Genomic DNA, 19,316 nt, shown 5'->3' with positions numbered 1-19,316 from the left:
AAAAATATTTAAATTTGTCATATAGCATTAATCAGACAAAAAATTTAACAGCATTATATCTGAAACAAGAATTATTTCAATATTAAACAGAAATGGAAGTTAAAATAAATAGTACATAATAAGTTGCAAGTAAAATTACCAATAATCAATAAAAAAAAATTATAATAATTATATGCCAAGCCGGGCATATAAGGATTAATTTTCCAATCAGAATTTTTACAAGCCCCAGGTATGTTGGGCAATATAATTTTTGAGCCCTGCTAGATACATTTAAGGATTTTAAATTGAAATGAATTTACTTTACACCTGAGACACAAATACATGAACTGCTTTAAATTGACCTAAAATAAAGATACAAATAATATGGTTAAAAAAATTTCACCACAGTTATTTGGTATTCAGCCAGAAATTCAGTTAGAATTTTGACCAAATATTCGGTTTTTAGCAAAATTTGGTACTCAATGCATCTTCAAATTTAATTGCTATTATTTCTTAAATTGTATAAATCTTATTTACTGCTGTGAGTCATGTCACAGTTGTTAGGCATGGACCTCAAGTTAGTAAAGCCCTGACTGCTTTGGGTTTATTCTGCCTTGGAGGTCGTAGCTAAATAATATAGATGCAAGCATGCTCTCCATATGCACAGATCTATTATTCGAATAATAATCATTTAAGTTCTCGACAGGGGTGCCAAAATATTTTGTGTTAACTGAATTTCGTGTTATCTGATTTCCACGTTTACTGGATTTTGTGTACGCACACATTTTTTTTTGTTCTTGTGTCTCAGAAAATATAAGAACCAAGTACTTTGTACAAAAATGTACAGCCAAGCATTTATGTTTATAATTTCTAAATAAGAAACAAGTAATTCGAAACAGAGGCAATGGCTATTCGAACCAGTTCTCTGTGATAGTGCATTTTCAAACATCTGATTTTTCCTTGATCTCAAGACTGAAATTTCACTGCTGTGTTGATGGGTAAAAAAAACACTTGATCGCTTTTAGACCTTAAACCTCTACTTGGGCAGAACAAGTGTCCAGAATTACTTTTTTTTTTCACAATGAAATTTTAAATCTAGGTTTGTCAGCCATTTGTCGAAGATTTCACTGTTCATCCCAGCTTTTTTACTGTAACATAGTCTACAGCTAAATTTAGTACTTTCTTGAACAACGTGGTTTTCTAGATTTTCCTACACAAGGAAAGGAATTTTCTCGCTGCCAGCCATGTCACTTGCATTCAAATGCAGATCTTCCGACTTTCGAAAGTAATTTTATGTTAAAGTATGGAGATTTTCTTTTTTCTTTTCCCTTTTTCTTCAAGACCTTGAAACTTTCTTTGTCTTATGCGGGATTTCGTCTAAATCCTCTTCATGTTAAAGAAATGGTTTAAGACTAATTTGTAGCTTTGTCTGACAAGGAATGGCATTTCATTCACGTTAAGCAAGTTCGTTTTAACAAGGTTCGACTGTATAACATGTTATAATTGCCGAAGCTTAAATAATTAAATATTTTCAGAATCACAGATGTGTGGCATTCGATCAAACTAGAAAATTAGTTAAAATTATTTATGCGATTTTATTTTCAATTCAAATTTTAAACTTTCTTTCACCATATCCTATATATACCAATAAATTTATTCAATGATTTTAACCTGCTTATGTATTAGAATTTGCCAGTTAACTAGTTTTTTGCATTTTGAAATATATTTATTTAGTTTGGACATTTTGACATTTTCCGTTTCGTAGTTTTTGCAGCAACTCCAATATTTTGTGGATATTTTTAAAATTTTGTTTTTATTTTCTTATTCTTTTAAAATAGATATATTTTTGCAAACTTGAACAATTGTATCATAGGGACAGGATACCATTTTTTCTAAGAAAAATGATATTTCTTTCTCTGTCTGATGAACAATACAGAGCAGACATTGTACAACAATGAAAGAAAAGTTGCTTTGCAGTCATTCAGTAAAGAAGCTATTATGAGCTGTTTTCTAAGCTGCATCCAGCTTTAAAGGAACATGCATTAGGAGTTCCAGTTCCAAGTTAGCATACTTTATTCTGAGTATAAATGTGGGTGGATGCATCAAGACTGTTTCAAATCATTCTGTAGACTACCGAGCACTAATCATACATGAATGTTGTCGCAACCCATTAGTTCAGCCGCTCTTCACTCCTTGTGTTTACAAATCTTGATGCAGTTTTGCATGTGATCTATCTATAGGTGTTTCAAACGAGGGGCTCTGTAATAAAGAAGCCGTGAATACCAGCGCTGACCCCTTTGTCTAGCGGTGTGAGAAGTCTGACTTTGAATGGGGAGATCCTAGATTCGAATCCTGGTTTGGGCATAGATGTACTTTCTCTCTCTTATCCTTGTGCAGGGGCGGACTGGCCCATCGGACCACGGGCCGGTGCTTCCACCTGCCTGTGCTCCCTCGAAACTGGAACTTCAGATTTTTTTTTGCGCTCTCAAACCTGTGGCCTTCACAGATTTTTTTAATGCCTCGAACAGGTTTTTTTTTTTTTGGCTTCAGCTTTTTTTTCTGCTTTTTCACACCTGTGCTCCTTATTTTTTATCCTTTTGCTCCCTCGGTTTTCATCCTGCGCCCTCAAACTGGTGCGCCTTTGGTTTTTTTTTTTTGATTTCCAGCTTCCCGAACCTGTGCACCTTTATTTTTAATTTTTGGGCCCTTTGGGAATCAAGGTTCACACCCTCTTGGGGGATCCAGTCCGCCCCTGCCTTTGAATGTTCTGTGAATAATAGGTCACCCGTTAAACGTGTCCTCATGGCATGTGTGTGTACAGTGGAAATCAGATTTTACTTCAAATTACAGTACAGTTGGAAAAGTGAAGCAACCTACCCCAAAAGTTGCCAACTCAGCTGGCACAAGACAACAACAACTACATGTGTTTGACTTTTTCTAGACATAGAACCTGTACAGAGTTTGAACGTAAATCGAAAGCTTTTCAACGCCGGTTATAATGGATTAAAAAGCCTGTACAAAGCCTGCGGGTAAATCAAAGGTGCAGGCTATTAACAGTTAATTCGGACAAAAAAACCTGAACAGAGCCTGCAGGAAAATCGAAGGCACAGGTTATTAGCAGTTATTTCGGACTAAAAAACCTGAACAGAGCCTGCAGGTAAATCAAAGCCGCAGGTTATTAGCAGTTATTTCGGACTAAAAAACCTGAACAGAGCCTGCAGGTTTTGATCAGGTTTTACGTAGGGAAATCAGTCCGAAATAACTGCTAGTTTTACGAGGTTTTTTTTTAAAGGTTTTAAGCTGACATTTTTTCCTGGGATAAAATAAGTTAATCAAAGATAGCATATGTCAAAACAATTTCATATCATCCAAAATTTCAAAATATTTACAAGCTACGAAATGATTGAAATGCAGGGGAAATTGCAGGGGAAGTATTTTTCTCCACGGACGTGTTAAGCACATTGTACCCATGCTAAGAAAATTTACTTTCATAAGCTGTTTTTTAAATATTTTAAGAACAATTTGATGAATTTCTACAGAATTGAAGCTTTCTTTTTGCCCATATCCCCTTATAGGTCTACATTCGTTGTTTTCTTTCAATTGTTTCATCTGTTCATCAACTTAAGACTTACTGTGCTAGACAATGCTAATGAACTTGAAAAATGTGTTACTCAAAGGTAGCACCTCTAGTAAATCTAAGCACTAAAGTTAGACAAGTCTAAGTATCTGTATTCAAGATTATTCAAGTTTTACTTATATCAAGTTACATAGTATTCAAGTTACATTTTAAGAACAATTCAATGAATTTCTACAGCATTTAAGCTTTCTTTTTGCCCATATCCCCTCATAGGTTTACATTCATTGTTTTCTTTCAATTGTTTCATCTGTTCATCAACTTAAGACTTACTGTGCTAGACAATGCTAACGAACTTAAAAAATGTGTTACTCAAAGGTAACCCTAATAAATTTAACCCTAGTAACCCTAGTAGTTTTACAGATGTAGTAAACCCCATTAGTAAATCTAAGCACTAAAGTTAGACAAGTCTAAGGATCTGTATTCAAGACAAAAAGCGACAAGTTTTCAGGAACTTTTGAAATTTGTTTTCTAAAGCTTCATATAAGTGAGCTACTGAGCCATTATTCTCCTCATTTTATATGTGTAAACATTACTGTGAAACAGCATATAACAACAGGTCCACCCATTACAATAGGGCATAAGCTGCTACTGGTTTGTGGTGATATATTTTTTTTCCTGTCGCAAGTAGTGGGAATTCATGACACATCTGTTTTTTAAATTTCAAAGTATGGTTTAAGAGGAAAGCATGCAAGGATTCACTAAAAACTAGTTTAAAATTTTAATTAATAATCCAGCAGAATAAGAGAGAATTATTAAGAAAAAAAACTTTTACCTATCAAAAAAACATTTTAAATTTGCTTTCTTTTGATATTAATGCTACCAATTTAAAGCTCATTTTCAAAAATTTTAATAAAACATCTTGAAACATGATTTTTTTTTATGATGACCATCAATAGAAGGAGAAGAAATTTCCAGTTGGCAGTATTCTCCACTCATCTTTTACAGATGCAGAATCCACATCAAGGAAGTTTAAGTCTTTGCCAGCAGCCAAACAGGCTTTAGACTGCTGTCTGTGTGAAAATCTGTGCTGGTTGCAAACATGCACAAAACTTCAAAATGTTAGAGTTTCAATCGAAGAAATATTTTAAATTTGCTTTCTTTTGATATGAATGTTACCAATTTAAAACTCATTTTCAAAAATTTTGAAGTTAACAAAATTTGATAAACATGTATAGCCAAAGCCAAATGGTGCTGTAAAAAAAAATCAAAGAAGCTAAATTTCAGTCTATTTAGAGTGTGATTTATTGCCGAAAAATGACTGAAAAATGTATAGATTTAGCATAAAATATATACTGAGTAACATATAGTTTTTGTTATAGGAAGGATTTGCTTTTTTCGTTGCTTCTCTTCTTGTTTGAGAATTTTCAAAATACAGCAATTGACTTTCAATTTGATCTATCAGGGTTCATAGTCATTTTTAAAAGTAAAAATTAAGGACTTTTTAAGGACTCTCCAAATTTTTTAGGGACTCTGAAAACAATAAAATAACTTTAGGTACACCATTTCAAAGTTTTCCGGGGGAGGGGGGGGGGCAAAGTACTTGATACATATTATATATACACATACACAAACGCATATTAACATTGCTTCCAAAAAAGCCGAAAGAGGCGCAATTGAATGGAATGTCCCATTATCAGTGAATTATATTTTAAAATTTCATACATTATAGGGATGAGAGTGGTCAGAGTGCAAAAAGAAGTAAATCCAAAACAAAAAAAGATTTCTTATAATCATGCAGAAAAGGGATGAGATCAAATTAGCCCCTCAGAGAGAGAGAGAGTCCTTGACACTCCAAAATTCAACAAAAAATGCTAATTAACCAGTTTCAAAGACACTAAATTTTTACTTGAAATAATTGGGTAGTAATCAATACAATATATGGCACATATTGTTCCTTAAGTAATATTATTTTCTCTAATTTCAGTTATAAAAAAAGATCAGGAAAATGGAGATAACTGTAGAAAATTAGTTGTATATTAAAGTTTTTTTTAGCATATGTTATTGGAGTGAGAGGTAAATAGAAGGAAAAGAACTCAAACCTCTTTTTGTCAATATATTTACACTATGGTTTTGATATTACAGTGAAACCTGAGCGGCCACCTCTCCGTTCCCCAAAATATTGGCCGTTGAGAGGGGGTGGTCGCTTTAAAGGGTTTTAGTTACAGCTGCAATATAATTTTATAATACACAATATAAGCAAGACGAATACACAGAAAGAAGTTTAATTATTGTTTACATTTTTCGAAGAAAGGATACAATTTGTGTGACTTAGTTTTTGATCTTCTCAAACAATTGTTTTTAAAATCAAAATCAAAATGTTGATTGTGTTGTATTTCGAAATGTTTTTCAATTCAAAATCTATACTAATATTATAAAGAGAGAGTGCGGATTTTTGTGTGTTTATATGTTCGAGGTAATCTCCGGAACCACTGCACCTATTTGAATAATTCCTTCACTATATGAAAGGTGCTTTCTTACTGAGTGACCAAAAATCCAATAAATAGTTCTTTTTGTATTCCAATTTAGGCCCAAATTTCACATAAATTCCCAAATATGGGAGTGAAAAATTACTTGCACATATTAATATTATATATCGTTGAAAAGGGTAGAATTTTCCGCATTCTAAACAATTTGTTTCAATGCTCTAACTTAATTATGACGGGAGTAATTCGCGTTTTCAGCTCGAACTTTTTTAGGCTTAGCTGAAATTCAGGCACTATTTTCTTCATTAAATCTATCAATAAAAAGTGAAGGAATTGTTCCACAGTTCTTTTATTTAAGCCTGATTGTTGAATATATGTCACTTGACACAATTTTTATTTTCAAGGCAGACTGGGCAAAGCCGGGCAATGCAGCTCTTAATATATAAAGATTTGAAAGCTACTGTTAATGTGATTTTATGCTTTTTTGTTTGTTTGGTGAAACATTCATCATTGCCAAAGGAAAAATATCTGCTTCACTAGCAAAAGGGCTGGGTTCCGGTAGTGTGGTCGCTTGGTGCATTAGGCGCTGAGCAGTTCAGTCTAGGATTATTGTTTTAAAACAACTGTAAATGTAATTCATTGTTTTGGCAATTTGTTTTGAAAGAAAAACTTTTGATTTGTTTTCATCCGAGTGAAATGTACGACATTTTTTTCTTTTTTTCTGATGATGATTTTTGAATGTTCCACTGGATGTTTTTTCTTTTCATTAGATGGATGGATTTTGATAGAGTGGTTGCTGGGCAAGTTTGGCGATAAACAATAGAGTTGCGGAACTATTTTTACATTTGAAAGATATGATTTGATGTCATTTTTTGTTGTTTGGCGAAATATTTTAAATTGCAGTAAAAACAGTTTTTGAACAGAGTTTTAAAGCAACTGTAAATCTAATTTAATGATTTGATGAAAAGTTTTAAATTCCAAAGAAACTTAAAAAACAGTTTTTTTTGAAAAGGTGTGTACGCATTTTATACAAAGAAAAATGATAATTTCACATCAGAGGGGGAGGGGGCGTCAATTTTTTTATTCCACGGATTTCCATTAAATTTTTAGCACGGGCATCACTGTGCGAGTACTGCTAGTGATAAATAAATTGCTCAAATTAAGGGTTTTTTTAAAGGAAATACAAATCCTATCTCAGTAAAGAATGGACAGCAGTCACACATAAATGAATTGAATAGATAAATCTTAAAAATAGCTGAAAGGGGGGGAAAAAACCATTTTGACCTTTTGTTTTTATAACACTAAGGTTCAACCATTAAGTTATAACTTTATTAACATGTCCTTACCTTTTTATAAAAAGTCAGTTCATTGTATTCTTCTTTAAAAAAAAAAAAAAATCATAAGTCAATGTAATTTTTTAAAAGCATCTTATCCCAAGGTGATGCTTAAGTAAACCTGTGTTCAGTACTTGAAGTGTAGCTCAAAAAATATTTTTTGCATTTTCAAAATGTGTCATAGATAATAGGATGGTTACTGCTTTATAATCCCATCAAAATCAAGAAAATGAGCCAACGAAAGCACTGATAAAATCTTTACAAAGATTAAAACAAATCAAATAGATACAAAACAGGAATGATTAGAACAGATGCAACATTTAGTTTCTGTCTGAAAGGAACTTACTTTCCAAAAAGAGTATATTTCATGTCTAGATGAGGCTGCTTGGCATAGGTGATGAAAAATTGAGACCCATTAGTGTTTGGTCCATTACTAGCCATGGATACCATACCTCTTGCATTATGCTGGAATTAAAAACTTTTGATGTATTTGATAGTTCATGTTTAGAAAAAGTGATATTAAAAACAGGAAATTGAAAACATTACTTTCAAAACAATTTTTTAAGTATTTCAAAGGAAATAAAATGTTTAAAATTTTTATACAGTAAGCTTCCGATTATACACGGAATAGGGTGGCACGCTAACGGCGGATAATCTGCAACTTAGGTAAAAGCAAGGATAGTGTTAACAATAGTTTAAAAATATCAATAACATTCCCCTAAAATGATAACAGGGTATATAAAAAATGCATGTGAAAGCTAAAAAAGGACCGCACATTATTATAAATGGATTAAACATACGCGAGCAAATCACGCAAGCAGATTTACTGCAACAGATCAAGCTAAATTACACCAAAAACACATTGACTGTGAAGGTGAAGTATTAACAAGAAATGCTATGAATAAAAGATCTTTGATTCAAAGAGTTAATAAAACACTTTCTGGGACAAACACTTCATTTTAATTTCAAAGGACACAGTCCCCAGTAATATTTGGCTATAACGATAAACAAATCACCAGGGCAATTTTTGATAACATTGGTGTATCATTGCAGCATCCAGTGTTTTTGCAAGGACAATTATATGTTGCTGCAAGTAGATTTCATTTATTTGATAGTTTAAAAATTTATACTTCTAATGGCAAAGGTCAAGGCAGCTTACTCAATTATAATTTTTCAAATTTTTGCAAATAATATTGTTTATACAGAATTTTTACCTATAAAGTGGTTTTGCTGTATCATTTCATTCGTTAATTGGGAGATTTGCAATCCTTATACATTGGCGTCAAATTTTTGGTACCAAGAATAAACGTAAAATGTTTTTCCTTTGCATACTTAAACAAAGAGTAGACTACTGAGTAAACACTAGCAGTAATAAATGTAACTATATTTAAAATATCAAATGATAGTGTCAAAGCAGCCAATGAAATCATCCAAATTTTATGACATAGAAAAATCAGGCTGAATTTTATATTGACATTTAAAATTTCAAGCAAAGGCAGAAATAGATTTCATGCTATAGTTTGCAAATTATTAAGGGGGGGAACCAGTTTAGAAGGAAAAAATTCTAGAGTTTTTTGTGAATTTTTTTAACAGGAAAGAAATATTCAGAATTCGTTTAAACTTAGAGGATATTTTATTCATCTTTTGAAGTACACTTAATTTCTTTCAAGTCATTTCCACCAGAAATAGTGGAGTTAGGAACTGCTGTCCATGGGTGGTTGCCATCAAAGCTTGTTGCCACAACCAGATGCAGCTGAAGCCACAATTTTTATCAGAAATCATTACGATTTTTCTTTCTCATAAATAACATATTTCCTCAGAATATGTACCTAATTGTGACCCAAAAAGTTGAAAATTGCATGTTTTTGAGATGTTTGATTACAATGTCATGTTTTCAACTTTTTTTCCCTTTATTTCTTGCATTGAAAAAAATATTTTTATTCATAATATTATCCCAGAGTTAGGTTCATATAGAGTATAATTGAATAAAGAATATTCCCATAAATTTTCAGAATGATTGGTCAATAACTCTTAGAGTTAGAATGCCCATCAGTTGAAATGAAGTTGTTTCAAGAATAACCAGTTTGAAAAAAAAAAAAAAAAAAAAAAAAACTGTTTTAAACGTTTTTGAATCCCCACAGTCACTAAGTGCTCATACCAGAAATTGAAATTTTTGACTGACAATTTGGCAACATATTGTTGAACAGTTTTACTAACTTTTTATGATATTAAAAAAAAAAAAGGATTTTTGACTCGCCTAAACTGGTTTTCCCCTTTAAAATAAACTTTACAAGCATTGTTATACAAATTTGGAGAGCAAAATTTTGTATTTATTTAACAAAATTATTGTTTGAAGTTAAAGTACCCCCCAATGGTGAAGAGTATTTCAATTTTTGAGATTTTGATACAATTGCCAAATGTTGGGCAATTATCAATTTATTCCGAGAGGATCAGCATGGTTAAAGAAATTTAGTACGTGGAAAAATTTTTCATTATGAGCAGGGCTTAAATTCTAACAAAAAAAGTGAGACAGCCCTACAGTCTTCAGTACATATTTTAATGCTTAAACTGGCCTGAATTTCATTTAACTTAGAAAAATTCAGATAAAATTGAAGAGGGGTAGAGGTGCTCTGTTTCCATGAGTTCCCATGCTAATTAAGCCCTGATTATGAGCAAACTATAACCCACACTTGCTGGACTAGGGCTATAATGATTTAAGCATGTGGTGAACAAGAGCGGAGAGTTCCGATTTCAAAATAATCTGAATGGAAATGCTTGCAGTTCCTGGGGGTTGGTGACCAAAGTGAGCAGGCGGCTGCAGCCCTGTAGTTTTAGATAATTAGACTAAAATATTATAATAATGTATTAAGATAAAAAATTAGACAGTTTATAAAGGCTATTTAAACATTTTACAATCATCAAAATGGTAATACCACCCAAGTGACAACTTAATAAATTTCAGTTAAACATCCATTATTCAAAATAAAATAATCTTCTTATACACAAAGCAGCAAAATTTATACACTGCATATATACCTTGATTTCATCCTTCAATTCATCTTCAAATTTTTTACCCCAGATACTGGTACCCTTTTTACCAGTGCCTAAAAAAAGGAATCACACATTAAACTAAATTATAATCCCAAAAATAAATTTATGTAGTAAAATCAGAGGTGTAGTCAAGGGGGGACACATCAGGACAGTTTCTCCTAGCTTTTTTGCTTCTTACCCTAACTTCTCAGGACATTTTTGCATTTTAACACAAGCAATTCCCACTTTTAAATTTTATAATATCATGCTAATACCTGTAAACATCCCCCACCTTTTTTCCCCCAGAAATACTACATTGAATAGAACTTTCATAAGTATATCAAACTAAATTGAATCAAAAACTTTAATAAACTAAAGAGATGTCTTGTTCTCCTCAAGTTCTATACAGAACTTATATAACTTGCTTTCCATAAGCTCAATTTCATAGAGTTGAATGCGACAATAAGTTTTTGTCAAAATGTCCATGAAAATTTAACTAACTTCAAAAGTTGATAAAAAAGAATTTTTCTTAGGAAAATCAGCAAAAATTACGCTCAAAGTTCAGCTAGCTTTTGTCAAAAAGCATCTTTTCTAGCTTTTCAAGATTTAAGTGAAACTAAAAGGAGACAGTGGGTAGTATGCACAACCAACTTTGTTAGGCATCTTAGAGTAAATGAACAAACTTATAATATAACACTTGGTTTCTTAAAAGACTTTTTGTCACAAATGTAAGAAAGTTTTTCTCACTGATAAGCACAACAGCACAAACCAGAAAAGCCGTCCATCAGAAATCATTTGATTTCTACTCATTCAGGAAGGTAAAAGGTATCTTATTTACAATGAACTAATGAATATTTTATTCAACATCTTCACTAAATTACCGCTTGTTATACAACAGTTCAAAGTCATAGGATGAAAACGTTTCATTTGAAAAAGAAAAAAAAATCATTAATATATATTAAAAAAAAAAAAAATATTTATTTGATGCCTCATGCAATTGCATCCCACAGTGCTTAAAAGTAAGTAATACTATTGAAGCCAATGAAAACCAGAACATATTTTGAAGCATTATTTCCATTTCAAATGCAATTAGTGTGAAATATATCAATTTAGTATGAAATGAAACTGTTCTCTTTAATAAGACTTTGAAAATTCAACAATTTTTTGATTTTACTTTAAAGTTTTCAACAAATAAATTTTCGGTATTTATGATTTGCATTTATTTATAATTAAAATATTATTTTAAAAAAATCCTACCTAAATAAATACATAGTATAAGTAATATAACATTTGGAGTGCAGTATAAGTTTATTCTTACACAGATATTTTTCTGCATCACAAAGGCAGATGTGTAACCAGTGTCGGATCTAGGGAGAGGGGGGCAGGGGACAAGCCAGAGCCTTTGCTCCGGGCGGATATTTCCCAATATTTGTGTTCTTTTTTATTGAAACTTAGATGTAAAATGTGAAAAAAGATGGGTAAGGGTGCCAGTTTTAGGCTTTGCCTCGGCTCAGAAAAATTGTAGAGATTCGGCACTATGTAACAGATTGATGATTATTACTTACCAGTTGGGTCACCAGTTTGGACTATAAATCCTTTAATATTTCTATGAAACAAGCATCCGTTATAGTAATCGCTTGCACACAGCGCTAAAAAGTTCTGAAAAATTCAAATCATCAGAAAGTTAAATATATATATATATATATATATATATATATATAACATAAAGTTTATTAAATGAGAAGCATAAGTGACAGGTAGGGGAAAATCATATATGAATCAATAAACACGAAAAATTGGTGAATGTTTATGTTTAAAATAAATGATAAAATTAACCATAGTATAACGTTGCTAAATTATTAAATACACCTATTTTTAGGTTACAAGCAACCTCTTTTCAAGCAGAAAAAATTTGAACCTTTAAAGCAAAGAAAAAATGTAGCTTCATAAGTTACTAATGCTCAGTGTTGATATTCTTGCTTGTACTTCCCAAACATGTCATGCAATATATTTACAATTTTTTACTTTAGCCATGTAAATATTACCATTTGTTTTTTAGTACAAAGATCATAGTTTTATTTACCATGTTTCAGATACTTATCTATAATATCAATAATTTATTTAAAATCTGTTGCATAATGGGTTGCTTTGCATTGATATTAATAAAATAAAAATATTTGATCAAAAACATTTAGGATGCTTGGTGTTGTAACATCCTTGATGAGAATTGTCGTCAATCTGGCAAGTGCTGAACATTTTGGCATCAACGGAGTGAATGGTGGCAACCCGGCAGTCGGGAGGATCCCCATGACCGGAGAAGAACGTTACGTGATTGTGTTGTTTGTGATCTAATAATGACTATGACTTCTAAACTTATTGTGTGTCGTGTTGTGAAAGTAATAAATGTTTTTCAACTAAATGAAAGTCATTTTTGAAGCACCATGATGCTATAGTTCCATGTAGATTACTTAAACTTGAAAGAAGTTTAAGTAATCTAAATGCTCATGCGCATAATGTAATAAAGTGCTTGTGGGATAAAATGAAAGAAAGTGACTTAAATTCTTCAAAATTTCAACAAACTAAGACAAAGTTAAGACTCACTTTTAAAATTAAAAATCAGGAATTTGACACTTGTGCGATATTGTAGAAGTGCATAAATTAAATCAGCAAAAAGGAGCATTCTGTTAGCATAGTAGTTAGCTCTACTAACTTTCAGAACACAATGTATTTTTATACATATTATGTTGTGTGTTGCAGGCATAATGTTTTACATTTTATTACATGATTTACATTGAGTAAATATCTTTCATATTCCATTAGAAATATTTGGAATAATGGATCTAAAGAAAGGTGGAATTTTTAAATAGAAAACATATAACTGAAAACATAAAAGAGAAAACTAGTCATGTTTTCATATCAAAAGTTATGTACCTGGATGCATTTTACACAACATTAGGAGGGGGGGGGGGGGGAGCTGTTTTCCTGATTCTTGAAATTCTAATCATTCCATCTTCCAAAATATTTAAAAGTTTCAACACTTTGGTATTCCATAAAATTTTAAATTATATTATGGTAAAAACTTACTTCACATGCTTTAGGACACTGTTCAGAAAAAAGTTCTACTTTCATGTCACCAACATCTGTATGCAATGTAACGGACTTGAAAATAAAAAAAAAATATGAGTCAGCTGATTGTAAAAAGACATAGGTACATTTAAAGAATGAACATAAATCCATTCTCATTAGCTATAATAAAAACACTCAATTATCAAAATTTCTTCAATGTTACTAAAAAAAAAAAGTTATGAATCAATATAAGTAATAACAATTAAAAGTTGGTTTCAAAACCACAGAGAAGAAATATTTTAGATGAAAAATCAATTAAAGAAAACATATACTTTATTAACTTTTTGAATACGGCAGACACATATCCCAACTTCATCTTAAGAACGGCGAAAGTTCAGGAATTCGACCCCCTTCCCTTGAAACAGGTGCAAGGCCCCCTAAGGCTAAAGGTTGCTTTCTCCCGGCATTGCAACTGAAAGGGTTGCAACCATCAGCATTGTTTAGGACTGACCAGGAAGGGATCCATTTAGACAGCCATTCTTATCAGCCTGCTCTGCATGCTTCTCTGAACATTGCTAATCTTTTGAAGAATGTCTCCAAACTTCCCCTTGCGAGCAACCTGCTGAAAGGGGGAAAGAACTACCCTGGTACAGCTATTGTACCGGAGCCGTAGAATGGTCCAAATAATTTTGCGGTACAAATGCTGTATCCCTGAATTAAAAAGGTTAAACTGAAGCAAAACAATTGGTACTTTTCCGTTAAATATAGAAGTCAGAGCATGTTGGACTGCTTTTCTACTTTTCATTTCTTATCTCATCAAAAAATTAAATGAGCTTTTTGATTTTCTACCATGAGGTTCATTGAATATTTCTCATCAGTTTTCTCAGATGTTTTGAAAATCATCAACTCATTAACCTTTCTTTACCATTCATTTTTAACAGAGTTTTGTGGGCAGTTCTCAAAAGGTGGGAACAAAAAAGTTAACTTTGAGCAATTTCAAAAATTTTCGAATTTGACATCAATTTTGATTTTATTCTATAGTATGCATACCTAGAACACAATATATGAACATGAAAAGACAGCAGGTATTTGTAAAAATTGTTAATTAGCAAATTAAATCAGCAATCTGTAGGTAACAGATTTTGGACATTGCTTTCCTGTAGGTAACGGATTTTGGACATCATCATAACGTAAGTTTCATCATTTTTGACAATTGTTAATCTGATTTTTAACTTTTCCAATGAAAATTTTATTTATTACTTTTTAAATTTTGCAATTTAATAATAAAAAGGATATTAATGAAATACTTGAATGGCTATACATGCTGCTCCTTACATTTAATAAAGTTTTGGAATGATTTTGAAGAAATTGATGCAAAGTTAAAAAAAAGCTTCAAATTAAAAATAATACAATTGTAAAAAGTGACATCAGTTTTAATAATGAATATTTTTTCTAATGTCATAAGAATTAAAATGATGTCTAAAAAAATTATTGAAGAAAGAAATTCGTATTTCTATTTGGAGATCGTTAAATTATGTTTCCAAAAGAAAGAAGAGAAAAAGAATTCTAAAATAATAAAAGCGGAAAAAAAAAAAAAAAAAAAATTGCTAGCGCAGGTGATAAAGTTGCCAAAAGTGGTACAGCTGACGATAAAAAACTACATTTGTCAGACTGGAATTCCCCTCTGGTAACCTTTAGCGTATTGTATACTGTGTTGTCGCCAATGTCGCCAGCGGAAGTTTGCTTGGCGATGTTAGCGCAAAATGGCTTTCGTTCGATCATAGAAAGCCATGTTACTACTGTAATTTATGCATTGTTCAATGTGTAACGTATTAATTATGCAAAATACCAATGGATTAAAAAAGATAACATTATAATAACCTTTTTTATTGAGGTTAGAAGACAGTGGATCATCAAAAATTATGAATAAACGGACAGAATTATCGGCATCAAGATCGTAACGCCATTTGGACATCTCACATGTATGTTTAAGAAAAATCATTTTTCTTCTAAGATACTGCATAAAAGCTTATGAAAACACTTTTAAACAATTAAAAATTGATTCTGAGGATCAATAAATACCTTTAAAACAAAAACATCATATACTTAGTTCTCAAATAATAGCATTTTAAAGATCGCAACTTTTGGACATACAACAAATTTCAAAGTTACGTTTTTTTTAAATCGTTTACAAAGTAAATAATCTATCTTTATTTTTGTTATCTGTGTAAAATATTAACAAAAAGTTATTCAGTGTAAGAGTCATACCTTTAATTTTTTTTGAAACGTATGGAAATAATTAAAAAAAATTTTTTTTTAATGGTACATTTGCTCAGTTAACGTTTTGGTATGTCCAAAATTGTGCCTTTTAGCAAAGAAAATATTTTTTTAAGGGCATTTGAAGAGCATTTTTTCCATAATTTATGTCAATTCTTGTCTCTATACAGTATTATAGTTTAACTCAAAAATTTTTGAGTTAATTAAAATGAAAGTTATTTGGTGTTGGAGCTTCAAAGTTGAGGTCTGTGTTTGTTCCCACCTTTTGAGAACTGCCCTTGTGTAGGGGATCAACATGCTCTGTGCCCAGTGTATGTTGATCCGCATTTTAAAAACAACTTCTATAAGAAATTTAATATTAAATATTATCTAGTACTAGCTCTACCAGCACAACAATGCATGAGCTAGGAATTTAACAGAAGTCCCTTGAGTAAAAAAAATCTCCTCCCTAAATTGGAGGAAAAAAAAACTTTTGTTTGACTAAAATGCATACATCTTTTAATCTAAGATACAAGCATATTCTGTGTTGTTTTAAAATTCCCTATAAGAACAATGCAGCTGTCTCTGAAAGCTCCTTATCTATTACCCCTAAGAAATAATAGTTAAATAAAAGGACTCATTAAAGTTAGAACAAACCAAAAATTTGTTCTCCGTAGAGAAATAATTTAATAAAAATTTGCATTGCAAATTAGAGCAAAATGAACAAAGCTTTCACACTATAAAACATAAGTTTCTACCCAAAGTCTGTTCTTGGTAGTAATATAGCCCTTCAATACAGTAAAACAATCATAAGTTCAGTCTGAGAAAAGTCGTTTTCAAATTCTTGCTCTTTAAACGGGGACCAGTAAAATAATGGTCAAGAACTCAATTATTAAATTGAGTTTAACCTAGTACGATTTAAATTTGAACTGAATCTCAAGGCAGTAGCTGCGGTACAGATGTGATATACCCCCCCCCCCCTTGGCAAGGATAGAATTTTTAGCTCATTTCGAAAATCGCCAACGTTGGCGATAAAACTTTTTCCGGTAGCCCTAGTAACCCTGCAGAATATACCTGGGAAGTACAGATGTGAACTAATTCTTTTCGCACGTGTGTCCGTGGAGGTAGGTGCACATATGTTCCGCTCTTAGGGGGATTTTACGACGTGGTGTTTTTTTCGCGCAATATACCTTACAGGAATGCTTATTTTGTGTTAGTTTAAATTCAGTAGTTGTGTTTTGAAGTAAAAACATTAGAAAATGCCAGTTTCTTCAAACTTGAAGGTTAATTAAAAGTTAACTCCAACGTGGTGTGTATCTGTAACGTGCCATTGTCATATGATGTATTGTTTTAGACTGAGTGTGAATATTTATACCATATAAAAAGGTAAGTTCTTTATTTTAGAATTCAAAAAAAAAAACCTCTCACTTCCAAAATTCTTTGTTTTTACAAATCCTTGAGAGGTTCTTGTAGTATACATAACTGTGATCATCCTCCGACTGTAATGTATATTAACAGTCGGAGGGATAACGGACCGAGCGGAGCGAGGTCCTGGCGAGCCAGAGGTCTCATAGTACTTTCGTAAAGAGACCGAGGCAGGGCCGGCGAGCCGAGGTCTCATTACGAAAGTACTATGAGACCGAGGGCTCGTATCCGGGAGAAATGATGAAAAAAAAATTAATGCATTAATTTCGACTTGTAATTAATAAAATAATTTATTTCATTGTATTTTAATATGTTTACAAAAAACCCCGGCCCTGTACATTTTTGAAGCATATATTCGTGATGCTTTTTGTTGTGCTTTTATGTTGTTTTTATATATATTGTGTTCTCAAGTGCTTTGATCATGTTTTCTTATCTGATTTTTTCCTGTTGGCGCTAAAAAAGCATCGCTAAGAACGATGTATGACATATGTCGTCATACATCGTTTTCTTGGCGACGCTTTCTTGGCGCCAACAGGAAAAAGTCGCCAAGGGTGGGGTATATCACATCGGTTCCGTAGCTGCTACACTTAGCTTGCGTTCGACGACCTCGACTGGTAGCTACTGGTCGGTTGACCACATGAAAGCTATGACGTCAGACGAAAAACACACAGGTAAAGCAGGGCCGGATTTAAGGGAGGGCAGGTGGGGCTACTGCCCTGGGGTCTACACAACAAAGGGGCCCCAACAATAAAATTTTTACAAAATATCCTAACTTTCACGGGTGATCAAATTTTACGTTTTTTCTCCCCTATAAATTATAATAATAACATAAAAAAATAAATAGCAATAACTTCAGGATGTATTTACTATTGCGGTGCTGATCGAAAATATCGAATATATACATATATATATCAAAACATTTGGATATATATCAAAGTATCTGATGTTTTTGAAAATATGATGATCTTTTCGAACCCAGATTAGGGGCCTCCACTCCTTCGTTGCCCCGGGGTCTCCTCACTTCCAAATACGCCCTGAGGTAAAGAAGTACTTATTATTGGTCAAAAATGTCACTTGCTTCAATCAACCAATCAACAGCTTAAATTTCGATGGATCAGTAGACCATAGAATGCTGCGGTTAGTCACTGGTAGACCGGTTGAGCTCATAGAATGCTAAACTAGAGTGAGAAAATGATTTCTATGGTGCCATTAAAATTCCTCACATAAGGTATAAACATTCACACATCATCTCCCTCATTTATTGAAGATTGAAAGTGCTGAATTTCTTATTGCTCATTGGCAATGGAACACATATTTACATTAATTCTCACTAAACAATATGCTAAAACAATTTAAGTAATTTGTCACACATAATTGTTTTTAATTAACCCTCAAGAAACATTAGAATTTTGGGATTAAAGTGTATAAACAAACACTTATGTGGAAAAGAAAGTCCACTTACCATCTGCTTTTTGAGTATATTTTAGTTCCAATTATAATACATGAAACATCACACTAGGAAAAATTTATGAGAAAAGTTTTGAAAACAGAAAGTAAAATATTGAATGAGCAAACCTCATTCAAAATAACTATTAAGTTATCATTACCAGAAACAGTACAATCAATAAATGTAAACATAACCAAACTGTGAAGTGGTATCACTAAACAACTACAGTACACTGAAATAAGCCTTGAATTGGTTTTGCCAAAAAAGAGCAGTACAATCTCAAACTTTGGGGATTTATACTGAGCGAACAAAAATGTTTGGAAGGCTGAAATTGTCAGAAAGTTTGCTTCTTATTACTGTATATACTCACGCATAAGTCGATAATTTTATTACAAAAAATGATGTTTAAAGTTAGGGGGGTCGATTTATATGTGGGGCAGAATTTCTCCGATTTTCTTCTCAGAAGATAACACTCAAAAACATTAAAATTTTCCCGATTTTAGTCCATCTCTTTTAGGCAGATGCAAAAATGCTGGCTATGCAAAAAGTGCGAAAAATCGCCATATTCAAGAATTTTCCTGATAGTCACGAATTATTGCTCATTTAAAAAAAAAAAAATACAATATGGCAACAGCACTCATAAATTTTTATTGACATAAGATCAAAATAAAAGCAAGCAGTAAAAAATATTGTAACAGCAAAATCAATTCCTCTTCAAA

At 32.0% G+C, this 19,316-nt stretch overlaps 1 protein-coding gene and 1 long non-coding RNA gene across 2 annotated transcripts in view; one reads left to right on the top strand and one right to left on the bottom strand.

Annotated features, from left to right (window-relative positions):
• LOC129222833 (uncharacterized) overlaps positions 1-12,780 on the top strand; it is a 39,180-nt gene extending 26,400 nt beyond the window's left edge. Inside the window, exon 3 of the long non-coding RNA XR_008580617.1 lies at positions 12,599-12,780. This is a non-coding gene — a long non-coding RNA (uncharacterized LOC129222833). The remainder of the gene's footprint in view (positions 1-12,598) is intronic.
• Positions 1-19,316, bottom strand: part of LOC129222831 (peptidyl-prolyl cis-trans isomerase-like 3) — a 33,861-nt gene that overhangs the window by 6,870 nt on the left and 7,675 nt on the right. The window contains exons 2-5 of the mRNA XM_054857383.1: positions 13,488-13,562; positions 11,969-12,062; positions 10,410-10,477; positions 7,720-7,838 (exon numbers count right to left, since the gene is read on the bottom strand). Of these exons, the coding sequence (XP_054713358.1) occupies positions 7,720-7,838; positions 10,410-10,477; positions 11,969-12,062; positions 13,488-13,562 (356 nt within the window). The remainder of the gene's footprint in view (positions 1-7,719; positions 7,839-10,409; positions 10,478-11,968; positions 12,063-13,487; positions 13,563-19,316) is intronic.

This window comes from Uloborus diversus, chromosome 5 (genome assembly GCF_026930045.1).
Source record: "Uloborus diversus isolate 005 chromosome 5, Udiv.v.3.1, whole genome shotgun sequence".
Lineage (NCBI taxonomy): Eukaryota > Metazoa > Arthropoda > Arachnida > Araneae > Uloboridae > Uloborus > Uloborus diversus.
This window is presented reverse-complemented; position numbering and strand designations above follow the sequence as displayed.